Raw genomic sequence first — 23,844 nt, 5'->3', positions numbered from 1 at the left:
CTCAGTTGGATACAGGTTCTACTCTAGGGACGGGCTGCACCTCAATGGGGAGGATGCAGCTGTGTTGGGGGAGAAAATGGCTAGAAGTTTGGAGGAGTGTTTAAACTAGGGACGGGGGGAGGGTATTCCTTTTATAGGAGGAGAAGACAGTGCAGATAGAGACCTGGGCACAAATAATGACATTGGGGGTGGCATGGGGGGTGGGGTTAGAACAGTTAATAATTTAAGAAAGAATAGCGGTACAGAGAGATACATAAAGTGCATGTACACTAATGCCAGAAGCCTCGCCAACAAAATGGAGGAATTGGAGTTAATGTTGTTGGAACATAATTATGACATGGTGGGGATATCTGAGACATGGCTGGACGAGAGCCATGACTGGGCGGTTAATTTACAGGGCTATAGTCTGTTCAGAAATGACCGTACAAATAAGCGAGGGGGAGGAGTGTGTTTATATGTAAAATCATCCTTAAAACCCATCCTTCGTGATAATATATATGAATCTAATGAAAATGTAGAGTCCCTGTGGGTAGAGATAAGGGGAGGGGGGAAAAATAATAAATTACTGATAGGGGTTTGTTATAAGTCTCCAAAAATAATGGAAGCAACAGAGAATATCCTCATAAAGCAAATAGATGAAGCTGCGACTCAAGGAGAAGTCATTATTATGGGGGACTTCAACTACCCTGAAATACATTGGGGAACAGAAACCTGCAGTTCCAGCAAAGGCAATAGGTTTTTGACAACTATGAGAGACAATTACCTTTCACAACTGGTTCAGGACCCAACAAGAGGGGGGGCACTGCTAGACCTAATATTAACCAACAGGCCAGACCGCATATCAAATGTAAGGGTTGAGGGTCACTTGGGTAATAGTGATCACAAAATAATAAGTTTTCATGTATCCTTTAATAAGATGTGTAGTAGAGGGGTTACAAGGACACTAAACTTCAGGAAGGCAAATTTCCAACGGATGAGAGATGATCTTGGTGCAATTAACTGGGACGATATCCTGAGACATAAAAATATACAAAGAAAATGGGAGACGTTTATTAGCATCCTGAATAGGACCTGTGCACAATATATACCGTATGGGAATAAACATGCGAGAAATAGGAGGAAACCACTATGGCTAAATAGAGCTATAAGGGGTGCAATAAGAGATAAAAATAAAGCATTTAGAGAACTAAAGCAAGTAGGGTAGTGATGAGGCATTAACTAAATACAGAAGATTAAATAAATTCTGTAAAAAGCAAATCAAAATAGCAAAGATTGAGACAGAGAGACTCATTGCCAGAGAAAGTAAAAATAATCCCAAAATATTCTTTAACTACATAAATAGTAAGAAACTAAAAAATGATAGTGTTGGTCCCCTTAAAAATAGTCTGGGTGAAATGGTGCGTGAGGATGAGGAAAAAGCCAATATGCTAAATGACTTTTTTCAACAGTATTTACACAAGAAAATCCTAATGACGGATGACATGATCAGGGATAAAAATTCTCCATTAAATGTCACCTGCTTAACCCAGCAGGAAGTACGGCGGCGTCTAAAAATCAGTAAAATTGACAAATCCCCGGGCCAGGATGGGATACACCCCCGAGTACTGCAGGAATTAAGCACAGTCATAGATAGACCATTATTTTTAATCTTTAAAGATTCCATAAGAACAGGGTCTGTACCACAGGACTGGCGTATAGCAAATGTGGTGCCAATATTCAAAAAGGGGACAAAAACTGAACTTGGAAATTATAGGCCAGTAAACTTAACCTCTACTGTGGGTAAAATCCTGGAGGGTTTTCTAAGAGATACTATACTGGAGTATCTGGAGAAGAATAACCTCATGACCCAATATCAACATGGGTTTACAAGGGACCGTTCCTGTCAGACTAATCTGATAAGCTTTTATGAAGAGGTAAGTTCCAGACTGGACCAGGGAATGCAGTGGACGTGGTGTACATGGACTTTTCAAAAGCTTTTGATACGGTTCCACACAAAAGGTTGATACATAAAATGAGAACAATGGGGATAGGGGAAAATATGTGTAGGTGGGTTAAGAGCTGGCTCAGGGATAGGAAACCAAGGGTGGTTATTAATGGAGCACACTCGGACTGGGTCACGGTTAGCAGTGGGGTACCACAGGGGTCAGTTTTGGGCCCGCTTCTTTTAAAAATATTTATTAGTGACCTTGTAGGGGGCATAGAGAGTAGAATTTCAATATTTGCAGATGACACAACTCTGCAGGGTAATCAATACAGAGGAGGACAATTTTATATTACAGGAGGATTTATGTAAACTAGAAGCTTGGGCTAATATATAGCAAATGAGCTTTAATGGGGATAAGTGTAAGGTCATGCACTTGGGTAGAACGAACAAGATGTATAATTATGTGCTTAATTGTAAAACACTGGGCAAAACAGTCACTGAAAAAGACCTGGGTGTATGGGTGGACGACAAACTCACATTTAGCGGCCAGTGTCAGGCAGCTGCTGCAAAGGCAAATAAAATAATGGGATGCATTAAAAGAGGCATAGATGCTCATGAGGAGAACATAATTTTACCTCTATATAAGTCACTAGTGCGACCACACTTAGAATACTGTGTACAGTTCTGGTCTCCGGTGAATAAGAAAGACATAGCTGAACTGGAGCAGGTGCAGAGAAGAGCGACCAAGGTTATTAGGGAACCAGGGGGTCTGCAATACCAAGACAGGTTATTACATTTGGGGTTATTTAGTTTGGAGAATCGAAGGCTTAGGGGTGATCTTATTACAATGTATAAATATATGCGGGGACAATACCAAGACCTTTCTAATGATCTTTTTACTCTTAGACCTGTGACGGGGACAAGGGGGCATCCTCTACATCTGGAGGAAAGAAGGTTTAAGCATACTCACAGATGCGGATTCTTTACTGTAAGAGCAGTGAGACTATGGAACTCTCTGCCATATGATGATGTAATGAGTGATTCACTACTAAAATTTAAGAAGGGACTGGATGCCTTTTTTGAAAAGTATAATACAGGGTATATACACTAGTTTCCTTAATATTGCGTTGATCCAGGGAGCTAGTCTGATTGCCGTATGTGGAGTCGGGAAGGAATTTTTTACCCCAATGTGAAGCTGTTTGCCACATGGGGTTTTTTTTGCCTTCCTCTGGATCAACATGTTAGGGCAGGTTAGGATAGGATATGGGTTGAACTAGATAGACTTAAAGTCTCCCTTCAACCTTAATAACTATGTTACTATGTATAAAGTAGCAATCTTTCAACATATCCGCTATTCATCTTAAACCAAGCATTTGGGTGCGTCACACTATTTCTCAATGTGCCAAAAAATTGTTTTGGTGGCACATTGGTGCAGTAGGTGAGCCAGCAGAGGTTGGGGTCAGCATTTTAGGAATCGATTGGTGGAAAACATATTTATATCCACCAAAATTGTTGCCTTGTGAATGTTGTGTGAACTGAAAAGCAAAAGAATAACCTTGTGTAAATGGGAAATGCAGAAAACCGATGTAGGTTTTCAATAAGTAATTCTAGTGTCACCTGTGTAACATCTTGTAGCTTTTCTTCTAGAGTAGTTATCTTCTTCTTATGGTTGTCATTTTCATCTGAATGCAAAAATAAAGATAGAAGTGTGTTACATGAAGCAAACAGAGAAAAGATATCAAGGAACTAAAGTCCCATATACTGTACATATTAGATGCTTCTGCTGATGGTTTAGCCTGCAACCATCATGGCCCGTCTCTCCCGTACACAGAAGTGCTCCTTCGGCCGAGTGCTCCTGTGATTTTGTATGACAGAGCCGCCGACAGACCTTATCCCTCATCTCCAAGAAAATTGGACATTCCTGATAGACATGTTTAACAATCAGTTGACTGGCGCCCCCTATATATGAATGTCGGCCGAACCAGGCAATATCGGCCAACATAAGTCTAATGTGTCTGAGGAGCGTAATGCTGGAATCACCTAGCTTATCGTATGCACCGTGGAAGCTCAGAGGAAGCATAGCCAGTGAGATAGGCTGGGTTACCACAAAGTAATAGTAATGTTGGGATAAGTAAATGCCCCCCATCATAAATACATTACATATGCTAGTATCATAGATAACAAACCCTCACATCTCAGCTTCTTGAACCCTTAAGGGTGTGCCTTGTGGATAGTGGGATATTGGGTTTGCTTGCAAGTTTTATATGGACTGTCTCACAACAACAACTGATCTATCAACAGGATAGGTTTTCAGGTTTCTAATTGTAGGTGGGTGAGCCGACTGGGAGGGTGACCCCTTTCTTCGCCGCGAACAGACTTGAGACAGAGTCCAAGGTGCATCCAACAGGTCCTCTTTCTTGGTTGTACTCTCACGACCCGCAGCACCACACAGCAGCTGCACGACAAACTCCGCAGCACCACACAGCAGCTGCCCAACTCCGCACACAGGCCCGGGTACCTTCAATTGCCTCCTCTCCTCTGACATCCCGCACAGCTCTTTCACTGTGGCTGAACTAGGCCTACCACCACAGCGCTTCGCCTGCCCGAGTCCGTCCGTCTTGTGGTACCCCCAGGCTCTCTCTCTGTCTGCGGCTTCTCCTGTCAGGGTCACCCCCCTGACAGTCTTCCTCAACAGTCCTTCCTGCACCTTCTCCTGTCTCTTCCTTTAGTCTTCTCTTCTGAGCTCCCCTCCCTGTACTGTCCATTCTGGAACTCTCTCTCCCCTCTTATATCCCCTCTCTCACTGGGAATTCCCCTCTAGAGTTCCTGTAGCCCCGCTCCCCATGACTGTGCGTTTTCGTAGCCATAAACTGATGTTAAGCCCTGCTCTCACTGCTCTCTACTCCCATCTTGAGGCCAAATTTTAGTATTACACCCATCTCCACTATCTCCAGCTGTCTCCCCTCTATAAATGCAACAGTCCATCTAAAGCACACTATACCTTTACCTTCCCACTGCAGACAGGTCCGTATGTCAGTCCACTTCCCCTACACCATCACTTGGGGATCCACTTCCAATAACAAGAAAGGGTGTCCTGTGTCTCTCATTTAAATGAAACCGTGGTTACTCATTTATGCTGATTCTCCATTTACTGTACATGGGACTAATGGAGTTAGTCAGGTATTATTTCTGTCATTTCCAAAGACAGTGAATGTGTCATGATCACGTGTGTCAGGACGCAGATGTTTCCGCAAGGCGAACACATGTGACACACGTGACCCTGGATACACCGCCTCCAGTGGGGCGCATTTAAATAATAAAACATGCAGGTGGATACGCCGCCTCCACCTGGCGAATTTGGGTATTACACGTTATACATACAATAATCAAATAATAAAGGGGAAACCTGGGAAACTTTAACAATGGTGGGCCCTGCAATAGGGAAAAGGGAATTGGAGACCTCCTGAGCTCCCCTGAGCCAGTGTCCCTGCACTCCTAACGTTCCCTATGCCGGTTTCGCACCGGGCACCGCACGCGTACCTCAACGCCCTAGCTCGCCCTGATCCTAAACCCTCACTAGGGAATGGGTCGGTGCGGAGACTAATCCCACCACTGCACTAATAACACACATGAGGAAAGAGACAATACAGGGGAAACACCACTTAGCTTTGCTCTGTTGCGTGCGCTCCTAGCAACAGAGCCCTCCACCTGAGTGCATCTTCTCCTCCACCCGGATCCATCACCATAACAGGATCCTTCACCTTAGTGCAACCTTGGAGCAGAGTCCAACACCAGTTGCAGCTGCTTAGAACCAGAGTCCCAAGGATGAGTTCAGCTGCTGACACGAAGTCGAGCATGCTTGAGTCCAGCTCAGCGGCCAAGTCCCACATGGTGAGTGCCACTCTCCATAGTCGCCACTCCACCAGCCCATGCAGACACTTCTCGCTGACACCATCACTGCGACTCCACCACGCCATGCCAGCCCTTCGTCCAGACACCATAGCTGCAACACGTCCCCCCTGGCTAAGCTGCGCAGGACTCCTCACCAGCTCCATCCGTCCTCCAGGCTCTCCCAAAAACAGAGTGAACACACTCTCACAATATCACAAGCAGTGATTGCACCCCCTAGCACACCTTTATAGGGTGTCACACCTGATACATGATTAAGTGCAAAAAACCTAAAGTGCAATATCAAAACCACCACCGGGGACAGTCAAGACACCTTGGAACTTTCCAAAGTAAAAAAAGTTCACCCAGTGATTTAAAACTGTCAGATCACTTCAGATCATGACAGAATGGAGTGGCAGTGCTCCACTCAAACAAGTGACACAGAAACATAAGTAGTGGATCCCCTGAGTCATCACGTACGCTAAACCTATCATGTGGATAGATGAAAAACTCTAATTGTGGGACAACACCACAATTTTTGCATTTCTCCTTACATGTAGCCCATGCTCCCAAATAGCCTTAAACCATAAGTAGCACACATCTAGGATTCCCAGACAGTGAACTTGCGATGATGGACGGAGGGCCCCCCTGATTCATAAGCCCATAGCAGCTGAGTGGCCTGCCGCCATTAACCGCACGCCACTGGTTACCAGGAAATATGTGCACTAGGAATTGGCAAAAAACGAGAATTTATATTAGTCTGATGCTAAAATTTCATGCATTTTCTCACGTGTAGACTAGATTTTCCTGTAATACTCTTACAGGTGCCAATGTTAAGAGTTGTATTGATGTGTATAATAATATATATATATATATATATATATATATAAAATTGAATGTATGTGTGTGTATGTATGTGTATCACCAACCAATCAAGAAGCATCTTTCATTTCACCAGAGCTGTTTGAAAGAAGCTGAGCTGTGATTGGTTGCTATGAGCAACAGTTTTCCTTGCAACCAATCACTAAGCATCTTTCATTTCACCAGAGCTGTTTAAAAGAAGCTGAGCTGTGATTGTTTGCTATGAGCAACAGATTTCCCACTCAACTCCTCAGCAGACACTGACATGGTGGGAGAAATCTAGCATCCCCGGGAACATAAGCTTCCAGCCATTGTCTGCCCCCCAGAAAGGAGCAGAGAGCACATGACAGAAATTAATACCCCCTCCCGTGCCCATATCCCCATCACACATCCTCCATCCCATAGGCACATATTCCCTCAGTGCTTTGTTTTTGATTCCAGGACTCTCTTAAAGAAAGGGATCCCCGGTATGGAATTAGGACCGTTCCACTCAGCGCTGACCCCAGTGTCTCTTAAAGGGATCATTGGTATGCAAGTCAGGACAATTCCATTCAGCACTCTGGTTCTGACCCCAGGGCCCTCTTAGAAGGATCCTCAGTATGGAAGTAAGGGCAAATCCACTCTGCGCTTTGGTACTGACCCCAGGCCTCTCTTAAAGGGATCTCCGTATGGAAGTTAGGGTAAATCCTTCAGCGCTCTGATTCTCACCCCAGGCTTCTATTAAAGGGATCATTGGTATGGAAGTCAGGGCAAATCCACTCAGTGCTCTGGTTCTGATGCCAGGCCTCTCTTAAAAGGATCCCCGGTATGGAAGTTAGGACCGCTCCACTCAGCACTCTGGTTCTGACCCCAGGCTGATGGGATGATGTGGGATATTAGGGGTAGTAGTCTGGTGGCTCTGGCTGATGGAATGATGTGGAATATTAGGGGTAGTAGTCCGGTGGCTGATGGGATGATGTGGGATATTAGGGGTAGTAGTCCGGCGGCTGTGATGAGATGATGTGGAATATTAGGGGTAGTAGTCAGGCGGCTGTGACGAGATGATGTGGAATTTTAGTGGTAGTAGTCCAGTGGTTGTGACGGGATGGTATGGGATATTAGTGGTAGTAGTCCGGTGACTCTGGCTGACTGGATGATGTGGGATATTAGTGGTAGTAGTCCGGTGGCTCTGGCTGATGGGACGATGTGGGATATTAGGGGTAGAAGTCCGGTAGCTCTGGCTGATTGGATGATGTGGGATATTATAGTGAATGTGGCTATGCGGAGTGGGCGGGGCTCTACACTCAACTTTATATATATAGAAATAATCATTATAATTTGTTTTAAGTAACCATAGTTAGCTACTATGCCCGGGCAGCGCTGGGCTCTTCAGCTAGTTAAGAATAAAATAAAAAACAATATCCATCACCTGTCCATAGTTGAAAGAATCCATAGAGTCCCACGCCATAATCCATCTGTGCGACATTTGCTCACCAGCATGAGTGGTTGCTGGAGGCGACCACTCATGCTGAAGAGCAAGGGAGAATGACTGGCTGTAGGGAGAGCAGGCCTCACGGTGAACTGCAATGATCTCAATGAGATCACCGCTAGCACCGTGAGAAAAAAATCTAATGGCGCAGCGCTGAGCTCGAGGTCACCGTAGTTCAGGGGCCCAGCTGGGAGCACAGCCTGAGTAACCAGACGTAATCTCGATGATGTCACCGCTGGTCACTGATGCTACGCTCGCAGTAGCTCATTCCTCAATGGTTCTCAGCCTGGATGGTCACATCTTGGCACTGAAAACTATTTATCGCAGACATGGATTGTGGCGTGGGACAGAACGTTGAACAGGTGAGGGATATGGTTGTTTTTTTTTTTAGTTTTTTTTCTATAACAGACCAGGGCTTCAATGGAATGGGCGTTAGGTGAGTATAACTATTTGTTATTTTTAAATAAAAAAGAAAAACTGTGTGTCTTTTTATTTAACCCCTTAACGACCGCCGATACGCCTTTTAACGGCGGTAATTGAGTGTACTAAAACCACAGCGCCGTTAATTCACGGCGCTGTGGAGAAAGTACATAGCGCCCCCCAGTGTCGGATTTTCTCCGGGGTCTCGGCTGCTAGGGGTAGCCGAGACCCCAGAGAACATGAATCGGTCAGTTTTATCCCTATCCCTATTATCCCTATAACGGCGACCGCAAAAAAACTAAAACCGTGATTATGCATTAAATTTATCTTTCCTCTAATGTGATCGCACATCAGAGGAGAGAGAAATAGGGTCCCTGATCCCCCCCGGTACCTCTCCGTGGTCTTCACTTCCCTCTCGATGGTCCCGTGTCCCGCCGGCGTCCTCCGATGGGCGCTGCCATCATGAAAATGGTGGGTGCATGTGCAGTGCGCCCGCCGGGAATCTGCCTGCTCCGGCTGGCAGATTCCATTCATTATTTTGATCACTATGATAAACAATCATAGTGATCAAAATAAAAAAAATAGTACATAACCCCCCGTTTATCATCCCCTTATATAGGTAAACATAATGAAATAAAGAAAAAATTTTTTTTTTCAGTTTTCCATTAGGGTTAGGGCTAGGGTTAGGGTTGGGCTAGGGCTAGGGTTAGGGTTGGGCTAGGGTTAGGGTTGGGCTAGGGTTAGGGTTAGGGCTAGGGTTAGGGTTGGGCTAGGGTTAGGGCTAGGGTTAGAGCTTGGGTTAGGACTAGGGTTAGAATTAGGGTTAGGGCGAACTAGGATTAGGGTTAGGATTAGGGATTAGGGTTGGGATTAGAGTTAGGGGTGTGTTGAGGTTAGGGTTGGAGCAAGAATTGAGGGGTTTCCACTATTTACCAACTTTGGGGGTCTAAAAATTGGGGTCTAAAAAAATCACTTTTGTGGAAATAAAAAAGACTTTTTATTTTCACGGCTCTGCGTTTATAAACTTCTGTGAAGCGCTTGGGGGTTCAAAGTGCTCACCACACATCTAGATAAGTTCCTTGGGGGTCTAATTTCCAAAATGGGGTCACTTGTGGGGGTTTCCACTGTTTAGGCCCATCAGGGGCTCTGCAAACGCAACATGATGCCCGCAGACCATTCCATCAAAGTCTGCATTCCAAAATGTCACTCCTTCCCTTCCAAGCTCTCCCATGCGCCCAAACAGTGGTTCCCCCCCACATATGGAGTATCGGCGTACTCAGGACAAATCGCACAACAACTGTGGGGGTATGATTTCTCCTGTTACCCTTGTAAAAATAAAAATTTGGGGGCGAAAAGATCATTTTTGTGGAAAAAAATGGATTTTTTATTTTCACGGCTCTACGTTATAAACTTCTGTGAAGCACTTGAAGGTTCAAAGTGCTCACCACATATCTAGATAAGTTCCTTAATGGGTCTAGTTTCCAAAATGGTGTCACTTGTTGGGGGTTTCCACTGTTTAGGCCCATCAGGGGCTCTGCAAACGCAACATGATGCCCGCAAACCATTCCATCAAAGTCTGCATTCCAAAATGGCACGCCTTCCCTTCCAAGCTCTCCCATGCGCCCAAACAGTGGTTCCCCCCCCACATATGGGGTATCAGTGTACTCAAGACAAATCGCACAATAACTGTGGGGGTATGATTTCTCCTGTTACCCTTGTAAAAATAAAAATTTGGGGGCGAAAAGATCATTTTTGTGGAAAAAAAATGGATTTCATATTTTCACGGCTCTACGTTATAAACTTTTGTGAAGCACTTGAAGGTTCAAAGTGCTCACCACACATCTAGATAAGTTCCTTAATGGGTCTAGTTTCCAAAATGGGGTAACTTGCTGGAGTTTTCCACTGTTTAGGCACATTAAGGGCTCTCTAAACGCAACATGGCATCCGATCTCAATTCCAGCCAATTCTGCGTTGAAAAAGTCAAACGGCGCTCCATCCCTTGCGAGCTCTGCCGTGTGCTGAAAAAGTGGTTTACTCCCACATATGGGGTATCGGCGTATTCAGGAGAAATTGTACAACAAATTTTGTGGTTGATTTTCTCTTTTAGCACTTGTGAAAATACAAAAAATTGGTTCTGAAATAAATTTTTTGCAAAAAAAAAAGTTAAATGTTAATTTTTTCCTTCCACATTGCTTTAGTTCCTGTGAAGCACTTAAAGGGTTAATAAACTTCTTGAATGTGGTTTTGAGCACCTTGAGGGGTCTAGTTTTTAGACTGGTGCCACTTTTGGGTATTTTCTGTCATGTAAACCCCTCAAAATGACTTTAAATATGATGTGGTCCCTAAAAAAAATGGTTTTGTAAATTTTGTTGCAAAAATGAGAAATCGCTGGTCAACTTTTAACCCTTATAACTTCCTAACAAAAAAAATTTTTGCTTCCAAAATAGTGCTGATGTAAAGTAGACATGTGGGAAATGTTATTTATTAAGAAATTTGTGTCACACATCTCTCTGATTTAAGGGCATAAAAATGTAAAGTTTTAAAATTGCAAAATTTTCAAAATTTTCGCCATATTTCCATAATCAGCGGGATCCATTAAAGCGTTCCAGAGTTATAACCTCATAAAGGGACAGTGGTCAGAGTTGTAAAAATTGGCCTGGTCATTAAGCTGCAACCTGGCTCTGTCACTAAGGGGTTAAAATAAAAGACTTTATTCTTATAGACACTTCTCCATTACTATATAATATAAAGGAGATATCAACCCCACAAATATGAACCCCACTTGCTCTATGGTGGTGGCAAGTGGGGTTCATATTTGTGGGTTGATATCTCCTTTATATTGTTCGGTGACCTCAAACCCATGGATTAGTAATGGAGAAGCGTCTATAAGACAAGATAAGAAGAGTCGGATAATCGCCCGAATTGGCAAATCTGATACATGCACCTTTTCTGGGGTGGCTGCCAGCTGCTATTTTTTAGGCTGGAGGGGGGCAATATCCATGCCTTTTACTAGCCTGAGAATACCAGCCCCCAGCTGTCTGCTTTAGCTTGGCAGGTTGTCAAAAATGGAAGGGACCCCAAGCTGTTTTTTTTATTGATTATTTAAATAATTTCTAAAAAACAGCTTGAAGACCCCTCTATTCTTGATAATCAGCCTTGCTAAAGCTGACAGCTGAGGTTTTTCAAAATTGATTAACAAGTGTTTCTCACTAAATTAGAATATCATCAAAAATGTAATTTATTTCAATTCTTCAATACAAAAAGTGAAACTCATATATTATACAGAGTCATTACAAACAAAGAGATCTATTTCAAGTGTTTATTTCTGTTAATGTTAATGATTATGGCTTACATCCAATGAAAAACCAAAAGTCATTATCTCAGTAAATTAGAATACTTTATAACACCAGCTTGAAAAATGATTTTAAAATAAATCCAAAATGTTGGCCTATTGAAATGTATATTCAGTAAATGCACTCAATACTTGGTCAGGGCTTCTTTTGCATCAATTACATCAATGCGTCATGGCATGGAGACACTGCTGGGGTGCTATGGAAGCCTAGGTTGCTTTGATAGTAGCCTTCAGCTCATCTGCGAGTTTGCTGGACAATCAAGCACACTGATACTGTTGCTTTGAAACCAGGTATTGGTACTTTTGGCAGTGTGGACAGGTGCCAAGTGTTGCTGGAGAATGAAATTTCCATCTCCAAAAAGCTTGTCAGCAGAGGGCAGCATGAAGTGCTCTAAAATTTCCTGGTAGACGGTTGTGCTGACTTTGATCTTGATAAGACACAGTAGACCTACACCAGCAGATGACATAGCTCCCCAAACCATCACTGATTGTGGAAACTTCACACTAGACCTCAAGCAGCTTGGATGGTGTGTCTTTTCACTCTTCCTCCAGACTTTGGGACCATGATTTCCTAATTAAATGCAAAATTTACTTTCATCTGAAAATAACATCTTGGACCACTGACAACTGTCCAGTTCTTTATCTCCTTGGCCCAGGTAAGACACTACTGGCATTGTTTATTGGTCGTGAGTGGCCTGACACAAGAAATGCGACACTTGTAGCCCATGTCCTGGATACGTCTGTTTGTGGTAGGTCTTGAAGCAATGACTACAGCAGCAGTCCACTCCTTGTGAATCTCCCCCAAATTTTTGAATGGCCTTTTCTTAACAAACCTTTCAAGGCTGCGGTTATCCCGGTTGCTTGTGCACCTTTTTCTACCACACTTTTTCTTTCCTCTCAACCTTCCATTAATATGTTTGGATACAGCCCTCTGTGAACAGCCAGCTTTTTTAGCAATGACTTTTTCTGGCTTACCCCCCTTGTGGAGTGTGTCAATGACTGCCTTCTGGACATCTGTCAAGTCAACAATCTTCCCCATGATTGTGAAGCCTACTGAAACAGACTAAGGAACCTTTTTAAATGCTTTGCAGGTGTCTTTTTGCTATTTTTTCTAATTTACTGATATAATGACTTTTGAGTTTTCATTGGCTGTAAGCCATAACACCACCATAAACAGAAATAAACACTTGAAACACATCACTCTGTTTGTAATCACTCTATATAATACTGTATATGAGTGTCACTTTTTGTATTGAAGAACTGAAATAAATTAACTTTTTGATGATATTCTATATCTATAGTGTCAGCGCCTGCTAATGAATACTCCCATAAGCCACCGCCTGCTCTCACTGTTATAAGCGGCAGCAGACGTAGGCTGATGGGAATAGTAGTCCCATCTGCCGACTCCTGTGACCGGAGGGAAACTAAATTTCAGACAGGTGAGGGATATTGTTGTTTTTGTTTTTGATTGTTTACAGTGGACAAATGTTTCAGGTGATTAGGTGAATATATTGTAATATTTTATTTTGTTTTCAATTTTACATTTGAAGACAACATTCATCATTGTCCCCTACTCGTGCTGATAGCTGGCGGAGTAGGGGACAATGATGTGAGCTGTCTGAGCAGCCGGCGCGGGGGAATAGCGTGTTTTAGTTGTGTTTTGTATAGAAGCACAGTAAAATAACACACTATATATGTAAGCACAATGGTGTTTATTTCCACACTAGCTGAAGAGCCCGGCGCTGCCCGGGCACAGTAACTAACTACGGTTATTTATAACAAATTATAATTAATATATATATATATATATATATATATATATATATATATAAAGCTGAGTGTAGAGCCCCGCTCACTCCGCATAGCCACATTCACTATAATATCCCACATTATCCCGTTAGCCAGAACTACCGGACTACTACCTCTAATATCCCACATCGTCCTGTCAGCCAGAGCCTCCGGACAACTACCACTAATATCCCACATCATCCTGTCACAGCCGCTGTATATGGGCACGGGAGGGGGGATTCATTTCTGTCATGTGCTCCCTGCTCCTTTCAGCGGGACAGACAATGGCTGGGAGCTTATGTTCCCGGGGATGCTAGATTTCTCCCACCATGTCAGTGTCTGCTGAGGTGTTGTCTAGAGGGAAAACTTGCTCATGGCAACCAATCACAGCTCAGCTTCTTTTAACCAGCTATGTTGAAAGGGAGATGCTAAGTGATTGATTGCAAGGAAAACTGTTGCTCATAGAAACCAATCACAGCTCAGCTTCTTTTGAACAGCTCTGGTGAAATGAAAGATGCTTCGTGATTGGTTGGTGATACACACACACACATTCATTTTTATATATAGAGATAACCACAATATTAGTAATTAGATGATAATAGAATATTAAATACAGTTCAGTGTTTTACCTCTCATGTTACATTGTAATTCAATTGTTTCCTGCAGACCTTTGATCACATCTTGTAAAGCAGCGCACTCTGCACATTAATAGAGAAAATTATTACATGAATTTCTTGCACAGTGCTTTGTCACTATTAATTAATTACTCGGTAAACCTAACAAGACTCTAATCCTGAAGTACACAGCGTCTTAGAGCATGTGCACATGGCGTCATTTAGGCTACGTTCCTACGATGAGCTTTTGTTGAGTCTTTATCGTTTCAGATTTTCCGCACATACAAAGTAAAATAGGTTACTTGCACTCTTTCATTGTGTTCCTAAGTGCATTTTTTTTTAAAGCATTTTTATCGCATTTTAATGCTGTGTCTTTGTCTGTTTTTGATACTTCCTGGTATTTGGCTTGGACAAAACTTTATTGAAATAGTTATGTGCGGATTACACGCGTATTATATACATTTCCGCTGTGGATACACACTAATATTGTATGTGTGTTTTTTACCTGTGGATTTTCCGCATCTAATGCAAATCTATGGCCGGGGTCACACTGGCGAGGAATACGGCCGAGTGAGAGGCGCTAAAAGCTCGCATTAGACACGGACCAATGATTCTCTATGGGGTCACTCGCACCAGCCGTATATTTCTCATCCGTATTCTACGGTCCGTGCCAATTGCAGCATGCTGCGATTGTCAGCGTACTACGCCCGTAGTACGCCAATGCAAGTCTATGGGCACGCAAAAAATACGGATTACACACGGAACACACGTGACTTGCGAGAAATACGCACCCGGTGTCTTTTAGAAAAGCCGGCAATTCAGTGCGATATACAGTAAACTCACACTGACAGGTTTAATAAAGAAACAAAAGAATAGATATATACACATAGAATACATATATATACAGTATATACATTCTATGTGTCTATATCTATTCTTTGGTTACTGTTAGAAACCCTGTCATAGGTCTCCATTATATGTCCATTTTGCAAGGTGACGAGAAAATCTCGCCATACGGATTACATACGGATGCAGACATGCGCAAAATACACGACCACACCTTGATTACGGATGACATACGGAGCACTATTTAGAGGCCATTCATCCGTATTACGCATGTAAAATACTGACCGTATTTTGCGTTGGTTAGTGTGACCCCGGCCTCTGAGAAAAATCTGCACATAAAACTCAGTGTACGACAAGAGAAATTGATGTTGTGGATTTGAAACACACACAGCAGGTCAGTTTACACCGAGTAAAAAGATGCACAGCAGGCATCACATTTTTATAAATCCCATCCACTCTGCTGGAACTATAAGATGCTGTTCTTGATGAAGCAAAAATACACAGTGTCAAAAACTTACTAAAAAACTAATCGTGGGCACATAATCAAAGATCTCTTTCACGTGTCCTGATGTTTCCAGTATTGGAAAAAACAGTACCAGAGATATCCGTGTCTGTGTGTTCTTGTGTTTCATATGGGGGGCATACGTGTAGCAGTATCTCACGGCACCTGAGAAAAGCCGCACAGTTTATGCTATTCTCAAGTGTCAGGTGCCTGAAGACAGCTCTAATCATTATCCCCTGCTCTACCTGTTATCAGTGAGAGCAGGGGGCAATGTTTAGAGTTGTATTCGAGTGTAAAATTAAGAATAAAATACACAATCACATTATACTTACATTAACAGCCATGGTCCCCTGCAATAAAATAAAAATAAAAAACAATATCCCTCAACTGTCTGAAGTTGAAAGAATCCAGAGTGTCCCACACCGTAATCCTTCTGTGCTACATTTGCTCATCAGCATGCACCATGTGACTTTTCCTCATTGTCCTAGCAGTGATCTCATTGAGGTCATCGGAGTTCACCGTGGGACACTCTGGATTATTTTAACTTCAGACAGGTGAGGGATATTGTTGTTTTTTATTTTTGTTTTATTATAGGGGACAATGGCTTCTGGAGATTAGGTGTAAAGATGAGTATAATCTGATTTTTTTATTTTATTCACAATTTTACACTTGAATACAACTCAACATTGTCCCTTGCTCGTGCTAATCTTCGACAGAGCAGGGGAAAATGATGTGAGTGGTCTTCAGCACCCGGAGCTAGAGAATAGCGCAAACAGTACTGCTGATTCCCAGGCGCCGGTAGGGGTCATACCGATGACACATGGCTGTCATCTGTGTGTCATCAGTGTGCGGGACATTTGCAGCCCATGCTGCTGCTAAAAAACAGAGATATCAGCATGTTTTGCCAAACAGACACACGCTCCGTGGAAACACACTAACATGCGCAGACACATTTACAGGAATGGCTCTAAGTCTGTAAGTGTCTCTGGTACGTGTGAAAACTGTCACCACATGTATCAGAAACACTGACGTGTGAAAGAACCCTTAGGGTGTGTTTACACCTGAAACATGTGTACAGCTCTGGCAAAAATTAAGATACCAGCACATCAAAACCCTGTCATGGCCAGCCCAATCTCCAGACCTGAACTCCATTGAAAACCTCTGGAATGTAATCAAGAGGAAGATGGATAATCACAAGCCATCAAACAAAGAACTGCTTCAATTTTTGCACCAGGAGCGGCATAAGTTCACCCAAAAGCAGTGTGTAAGAATGGTGGAAAGCATGCCAAAATGCATGAAAGCTGTGATTGAAAGTCATGATTATTCCACAAAATATTGAATTCTGAACTCTTCCTGAGTTAAAACATTAGTATTGTTGTTTCTAAATGGTTATGAACTTGTTTTCTTAGCATTATTTGTGGTCTGCGAGCACTGCATTTTTTTTGTTCTTTTGACTATGTCTCATTTTTTGAAAACAAATACAAAATTTAGTACATGAAAATTCAGAGACATGTTGTTAGAAGTTTATAGAATAAAAGAGTAATTTACATTTTACTCAAAAATATACCTATAAAGTGAAAAATCAGACAAACTGAAAATTTAGCAGTGGTCTCTTAATTTTTGCCAGAGCTGTATGTCTTCACAATGCCAGCTCTTATCTATTTGCCTTCATACTCTCCTATGTCCTCTGTGTGAACTTTAAATAAAGAAGAATCTGCTCACAGAGCTGGATTTCCTCCTTCATTACTCAATTATCCAGGCTGTGGCAGAGTCAGTATCCGAACCCTGAACGGATTGAGTTAATATCAACGGCGAGCTGGAATCCATATAATTTACTTCTTTTAACTACTTCAGGGATGTAGAATTAAGCAGTGTTAGGGCTCGCTCAGACTGGTGTATAATTTCATCGGAAAGCACTTGCTCCAGTCTTGTACTCTGAAGCAGTGGGCTAGCTTTTATTTTCTCATGCCAAGTTGGCATGAGAAAAAAAAAAATCACTGCATGCTGCGATCGGCAGCGTATATTAGACAACATGCACCCATACAAGTCTATGGATGCATGCACTACATCGGACTGAACTCGGATGTCATCCCAGTTCAGTGCGATTCCCGCCGACTCCAGCAATGGAGGAGATGGAGAAATTACTTTCTCCTCCGCACCTGTGCTGCGATTCTTTCATGAGAAGAAGGTTCTAATTGTGTCTGCCTACATGTGAAAGGTGCCCAAGACTAATCAACTGAGAGATACCAGTTTTTACGATGCTACAATATCAATATCTCCATCAAACCTTGCGCAAGGCTTAGTTGTTTTGTCTGACTAATTTTCCACATTCGATTCCATTTCTCCAGCTGGATTTCAAGCAGGTTATTCTTTCCATTAACCTCAGCAAATTTCTGCACAAACACAAAGCATGTTGTTATAGGCGATGGTGTGCACAACGCTATAACCTCGATTCATCATTTGCACTTTTTTGAAGTCATTCTTTCTTTACATGTTGTATTCATTGGCGTTTTTTATGCAAAATTCTTTAAAATGTCTTGAATTGTTCAAAATTTCCAAAATTTCTTCTTTTGTTTTTAACTTTTTTTTTATACCTTTTTAGTGGAAAAAGCTGCACATTTCACAAAATCGCACAACAATTGGACCAAAATATCTAGGGTACATAAAAATCACTCCCAGGTGGGGTTAGGGGAATGGAGTATAAATTTTTTACATGTTGAAAAAAATCACAAATGATGAATCAGGCAAAAATATCAGGAAACCCTAAACTCCACCTTCGATGGTGAACACAAAAAATAGGCAAACAGACATATATAGTAGATTTTAAAAATGTCGTAAATTAAAATAAGAGTAAGATGCAAATAAAAAACAAAAACACCAAAAATTACAAAATATGTGCACATGCAATGATGAATTGGCCCCTATGTTCTAAACCTTATAGTGAATACTGTAAATATAGAAAGGATTCATGGCAGGAACATAGGGATGGCAATAGTAAATCCATGATGGAGGAACGGTTTAGACTTATCACTGCGCCCCCTTGATGCCAATGTGGTGGTCATCATGGAAGCAGTAGGAATGGATCGCTAATCTGAGGAGAGGGGGCAGCGGGAGGCAAAAAGAGGGCACCAAGTACGGTGACTAAACACAAGAAATGTATAGCCACTTTTCAGTCCTAAGGTGGAGAACAGTTTTAAAGAGAACCTTTCACCATATAAAAAATAGTGAAGGGTATAAATGTGCTCTAGAAAAAGCTAAGCATTATCCCTATTCATTTCATAAAATGCTCACATAAAAATAAAACAAAAATAAAGATAATAAATTAAGTGCAGTTATCAAATGTAATAATGCAGCATGTCACTTCTTTCAGCGTTTTTCACCCAATGGGTGGTGCACAGGGCCGGCCATAGGGGCAGGCAGGCCAGGCAGCTGCCTAGGGCCCCCGCCCCCCCAGGGGCCCCCAGCTAGTGGCACATCATGCCACCGCTATGGGGCCCCTGTGAGGCAGGGGGTGCCGCCTGCCCCCAGCGCCAACTCACCCCGCCGCCGCATTGAAGGAGGCAATGATGGAGGAGAAAGCGTCAGCTGGCGCTCCCTCTCCCATCATTCCCCGCTCTGCCTCTGACACAGCGGGTGCACAATGATGTCATCGCTCACTCACTGTGTGCCAGGCAGTGCAGAGGAAACAAGAGCCGGGAGCAGCGCAGGCACGAGGAGAAGGTGAGGAGTGATTTTTTTTTTAATCAGTGTGAGTACTGGACTGTGGGGCCATTCTGGGGGAGCTATATACCATGCTGGGCTATATACCATGTTGGGCTGTATACTATGCTGGGCTGTATACTATGCTGGGCTATATACCATGCTGGGCTATATACCATGCTAGGCTGTATACCAGGCTGGGCTATATGCCATGCTGGGCTGTATACCATTCTAGACTATATACCATGTTGGGCTGTATACTATGCTGGGCTATATACCATGCTGGACTGTATACCATGCTGGGCTATATACCATGCTGGGCTGTATACTATGCTGGGCTGTATACCATGCTGGGCTATATACCATGCTGGGCTGTATACCATGCTTGGGTGTATACTATGCTGGGCTATATACCATGCTGGACTGTATACTATGCTGGGCTATATACCATGCTGGGCTGTATACTATGCTGGGCTATATACTATGCTGGGCTGTATACCATGCAAGGCTATATGCCATGCTGTGCTGTATACTGTGCTATATACCATTCTGGGCTGTATACCATGCTGGGCTGTATGTCATGCTGGGCTATATACCATGTTGGGCTGTATACCATGGTGAGCTGTATACCATGCTGGGCTGTGCTATATACCATGTGGGGCTGGGCTATATACCATGTGAGGCTGGGCTATATACCATGTGAGGCTGGGCTATATACCATGTGAGGCTGGGCTATATACCGTGTGGCTGGGCTATATACCATCGTGGGGCTGGGCTATATACCATGTGGGGCTGGGCTATATACCATGCTGGGCTGTATACCATGCTGGGCTGTATACCATGGTGGGCTGTTTACCATGCTGGGCTGGGCTATATACCATGTGGGGCTAGGCTATATACCATGTGGGGCTGGGCTATATACCATGGTGGGGCTGGGCTATATACCATGTGGTGCTGGGCTAAATACCATGGTGGGGCTGAGCTATAAACCATGTGGGGCGGGGCTATATACCATGTGGGGTTGGGCTATATACCATGTGGGGCTGGGCTATATACCATTTGGGGCTGGGCTATATACCATGGTGGGGCTGGGCTATATACCACGTGGGGCTGGGCTATATACCATGGTGGGGCTGGGCTATATACCACGTGGGGCTGGGCTATATACCATGTGGGGCTGGGCTATATACCATGTGGGGCTGGGCTATATACCATGCTGGGCTGTATACCATGCTGGGCTATATACCATGGTGGGCTGTATACCATGTGGTGCTGTGCTATATACCATGGTATACCATGGGTGTAAACTGTAGATGTGCTGCTGATAACATGATACTGTATGGTGATCTGTTAGTGATCCATTAGTGATTGTTCTGTCCCCATCATTCTTTCTCAGTCGGTGGAAAGAGGCCGGGAAACAAGTGTTGAGCGACTTCAATATTGTTGATCACACTCATTTAGCGGCCTGAACTCAGTGCATGTAAATACAAACAAAATGCTTCTGTGTGATGTGTAATGTGTTAGTATTTGGGGCCGCATTTTAAACTTTGCCTAGGGCCCCACTTTGCCTAAAACCGGCCCTGGTGGTGCAAATAACCCTTCAAAAACGCAGGTGTCAGTTTTTGCTGCATTTTTGATGCCAAAACCTGATGAAGTAGAATCAAATTTTTTTTATGCACTAAACATTATCTGCATGCACAAGAGACAGATGTAACATGACAAAAACGCAGCATAAATAAGCAAAACCTGCTTTTTGGAGGCAAGTTTCTTACTGCCGAGAGAGCAGGTTTTACCAGTAGAAAAAGCCAAAAACGCAACGTGTGAACAGTTAAAGCATCAATCCAGTATTTTTTTTAATTTCATGGTGCTACTAATATAAGGCCCCTGTACCATCTGCCATCTTCTGCTGTTCGCCCGCTCTGGTCGGTCACTTTTCAATGTAAGTCTGAGTGCCTTGCACCGAGAGCTTGTGACCTTTATCTCTGACTTCCGGTCAGTTAGTAATTGCAGTCACAAGATGGCGGCGCGGGACCGGAGGGGTGTCGGCAAGAGATGAAGACGGCAGCTGTTACGTATAATACTAGGTACAAGGATCTGACATTAAAGCATAACTCCAGCCCTCAAATAAATAAGAAATGCTGGAGTGGTATGGGTGACTAACATTGGCTGAATCTGCTGGTGGGATAAGCAAATTGTCTAATTTTTATGGGGACTCCTGACTCTCCACCAACAAATAAAGTTGGGGATGACAAGGATGGGCCCGATTCCTTTTGTACTGAGGCAGACAAGCCAGTGTTTGGAGAGTCCGGCATTGGTTTACTTCACTCTCCTGATAGAGCACATGTCATTCATGTGTATAGGGTAGTTGGGAGAGATAGCGTTCAGTCAAAATAGTTCGGTGATTAAAGGGGATCTGTCCTCAGCTTTTTGCTATGTAATCTGAGTGCAGCATGATATATGGGCTGTTACCCTGATTCTAGTGATGTGTCATTTGTTGGTCTGCATGCTGTCATTTTGATACAATTACTGTTTTCTTTACTACAGATCATATAATCGTAGAAACCCGCCCACGTCACTGATTAGCAGTTTTCTGTATACACTGTGCATAGGCAGAAAGCTGCTAATTAATGATGAGGGTAGGATTACAAACAGCAGTTGATTAGGAGGCATGAGACAGTGCTCTGCCCCTACATCTTGCTGCTCTCAGACTACATGGTAGAAACCTGCTGACAGATTCTCTTTAACAAAGCCCTGCCTGCGTACTTGCCTCGGTGATACCTCTCTCAAGCAGTGGCTCTCAGGATTCAGCAATGTTAAGGGTTCAGTCGCCACAGAGGTACTGCACCTCCTCCTGAGGTGTGGTACCCCACCATCAAGGTAAGGTGGAGACACCTGACCACGCTCCAACACCTGCATCCCACACAACACAGTAGTGTAGCAAAGCACCCTTTGGTGGCTCCCTGCTTGGAACACGAAGCGTGCTGGGAGGCGGATGGAGTTTAGGTTGCATCAAAAGAGCGGGAAGAGTTTAGGATTTAGTCAGTCTGACAGAGTCAGAGGAGGAGTGAAGGTCCCCTGAGTGGGATGGATGAAGGGAGTGCTGCAGCCGACCTCAGTGACCTGGGTCCGCTGGCACAGGAAAGGAACTTTGATAGAAAGCCTGACTCTCCATAAGAAGGAAAGGATTAGTACGGAATGTGAGGAGGAGAAGAAGAGAACTAAGGATTAGGGTTAGAGGAGAACCCTTCCCAAGTTCTAAGCGCAAGGCCTGGGTCCAGTCCCCGAGGTTGTATGGATACTAATGGTCCTGCAGCAGACACCGGAGGAATAGAAGTTATCACCACTTTATTCCCACACCAGACTTGGGGGCACAACAGCAACGATAGTGAGCCTGGACTAGGTAGAAAGGAGTCCCCGAAGCAGGCTACAGCTGTCTGCCGTACAAGTAGAGTTCATAGGAACATCTGACAGGAGGAACTCCAGTGTAACTCAGTACTGTGAGTACTTCACTAAAGGCGCTAAGAGGGAGACGTTCAGAAAAGGCACATTAGTTGGCGGAGTGTTGGAAAGGAATACTTCATCTTGCCTGGAGGTTGGCTGAGCTTCTGACCCGGCACGGATGTGGGCTCTTGTGCCACAACAGACTGTGAGTAAAGCTTTGGAACTACATGCCCTGGTGTCCTCCACTTATTCCAGCATCAACCTGAACGGCACTGCTACATCTCCTGCGCCCGACACTACACCATCTACGTGTCACTTCATCTCACTGCCCTGGGACTACAGCCCTGCCTGTGGAGGGCTATAACATCATTGCTGCACCACACCATCTGTCCCAGAGGATCTTTCTGCAGCGTCGGCTTAACATTTTCATTGCCGAACACCACAGGTGGCGTCACGACTCATTCATTCATAAACTTTAAATCATCTTAAGCACATCGAACATTCCCCTTTGTTACAATGGGCGCCAAGGGCCACGGGCCGGGTCCCAGCTGCCGTGACATCTCCCATTGAAGCTCATCGGGCCCGGTACCGAGTACCCCACAGCCCTGGGAGGGCGACCCAGTTACATAGGTTGAAAAAAGACCTAGGTCCATAAAGTTAAACCCGAAAAAAAATTACTTCTTCCAGACAGGCCTAAAATCGATCACATCCTTCAAAAACTTTAACTTGTACACAGTATTTACCTTTTCTATCTGTGAAAAATCCTCAAGAAGTTTGTCAAGATTAACAGAAGCAGATTTCTTAAATTCTGTGTCTTCAAACATTGTTTTGGGCAGACAAGCCTTTGCCTGTGGGATAATGAATCAAGTAGAAAAACTAGATTAAATTGATAATTATCGCAGTGTATGAACAGTTAGGGGTACTTCACACTAAGCGAGATCGCTAGCGAGATCGCTTATGAGTCACCGATTTTGTGACGTGTCAGCGATCTCACTGTGTGTGACATGAATCAGCGACCAGCCCCCCCGTGTGGCAGCGGGA

The 23,844-nt window shown here is 43.6% G+C and overlaps 1 protein-coding gene across 1 annotated transcript in view; it reads right to left on the bottom strand.

Annotated features, from left to right (window-relative positions):
• The window catches only part of CCDC152 (coiled-coil domain containing 152), a 102,447-nt gene extending 78,820 nt beyond the window's left edge, over positions 1-23,627 (bottom strand). Inside the window, exons 1-4 of the mRNA XM_073584346.1 lie at positions 23,547-23,627; positions 17,951-18,056; positions 14,331-14,399; positions 3,542-3,606 (exon numbers count right to left, since the gene is read on the bottom strand). Of these exons, the coding sequence (XP_073440447.1) occupies positions 3,542-3,606; positions 14,331-14,399; positions 17,951-18,056; positions 23,547-23,627 (321 nt within the window). The remainder of the gene's footprint in view (positions 1-3,541; positions 3,607-14,330; positions 14,400-17,950; positions 18,057-23,546) is intronic.
• Positions 23,628-23,844: the final 217 nt, after the last annotated feature.

The sequence above is a fragment of the Dendrobates tinctorius genome, unplaced genomic scaffold (genome assembly GCF_039654945.1).
Source record: "Dendrobates tinctorius isolate UK_male_01 unplaced genomic scaffold, ASM3965494v1 ptg000083l, whole genome shotgun sequence".
NCBI classification, from domain to species: Eukaryota; Metazoa; Chordata; class Amphibia; order Anura; family Dendrobatidae; genus Dendrobates; species Dendrobates tinctorius.
Note: the sequence above shows the minus strand (reverse complement) of the source record. Positions and strands in the feature narration are given on the sequence as shown.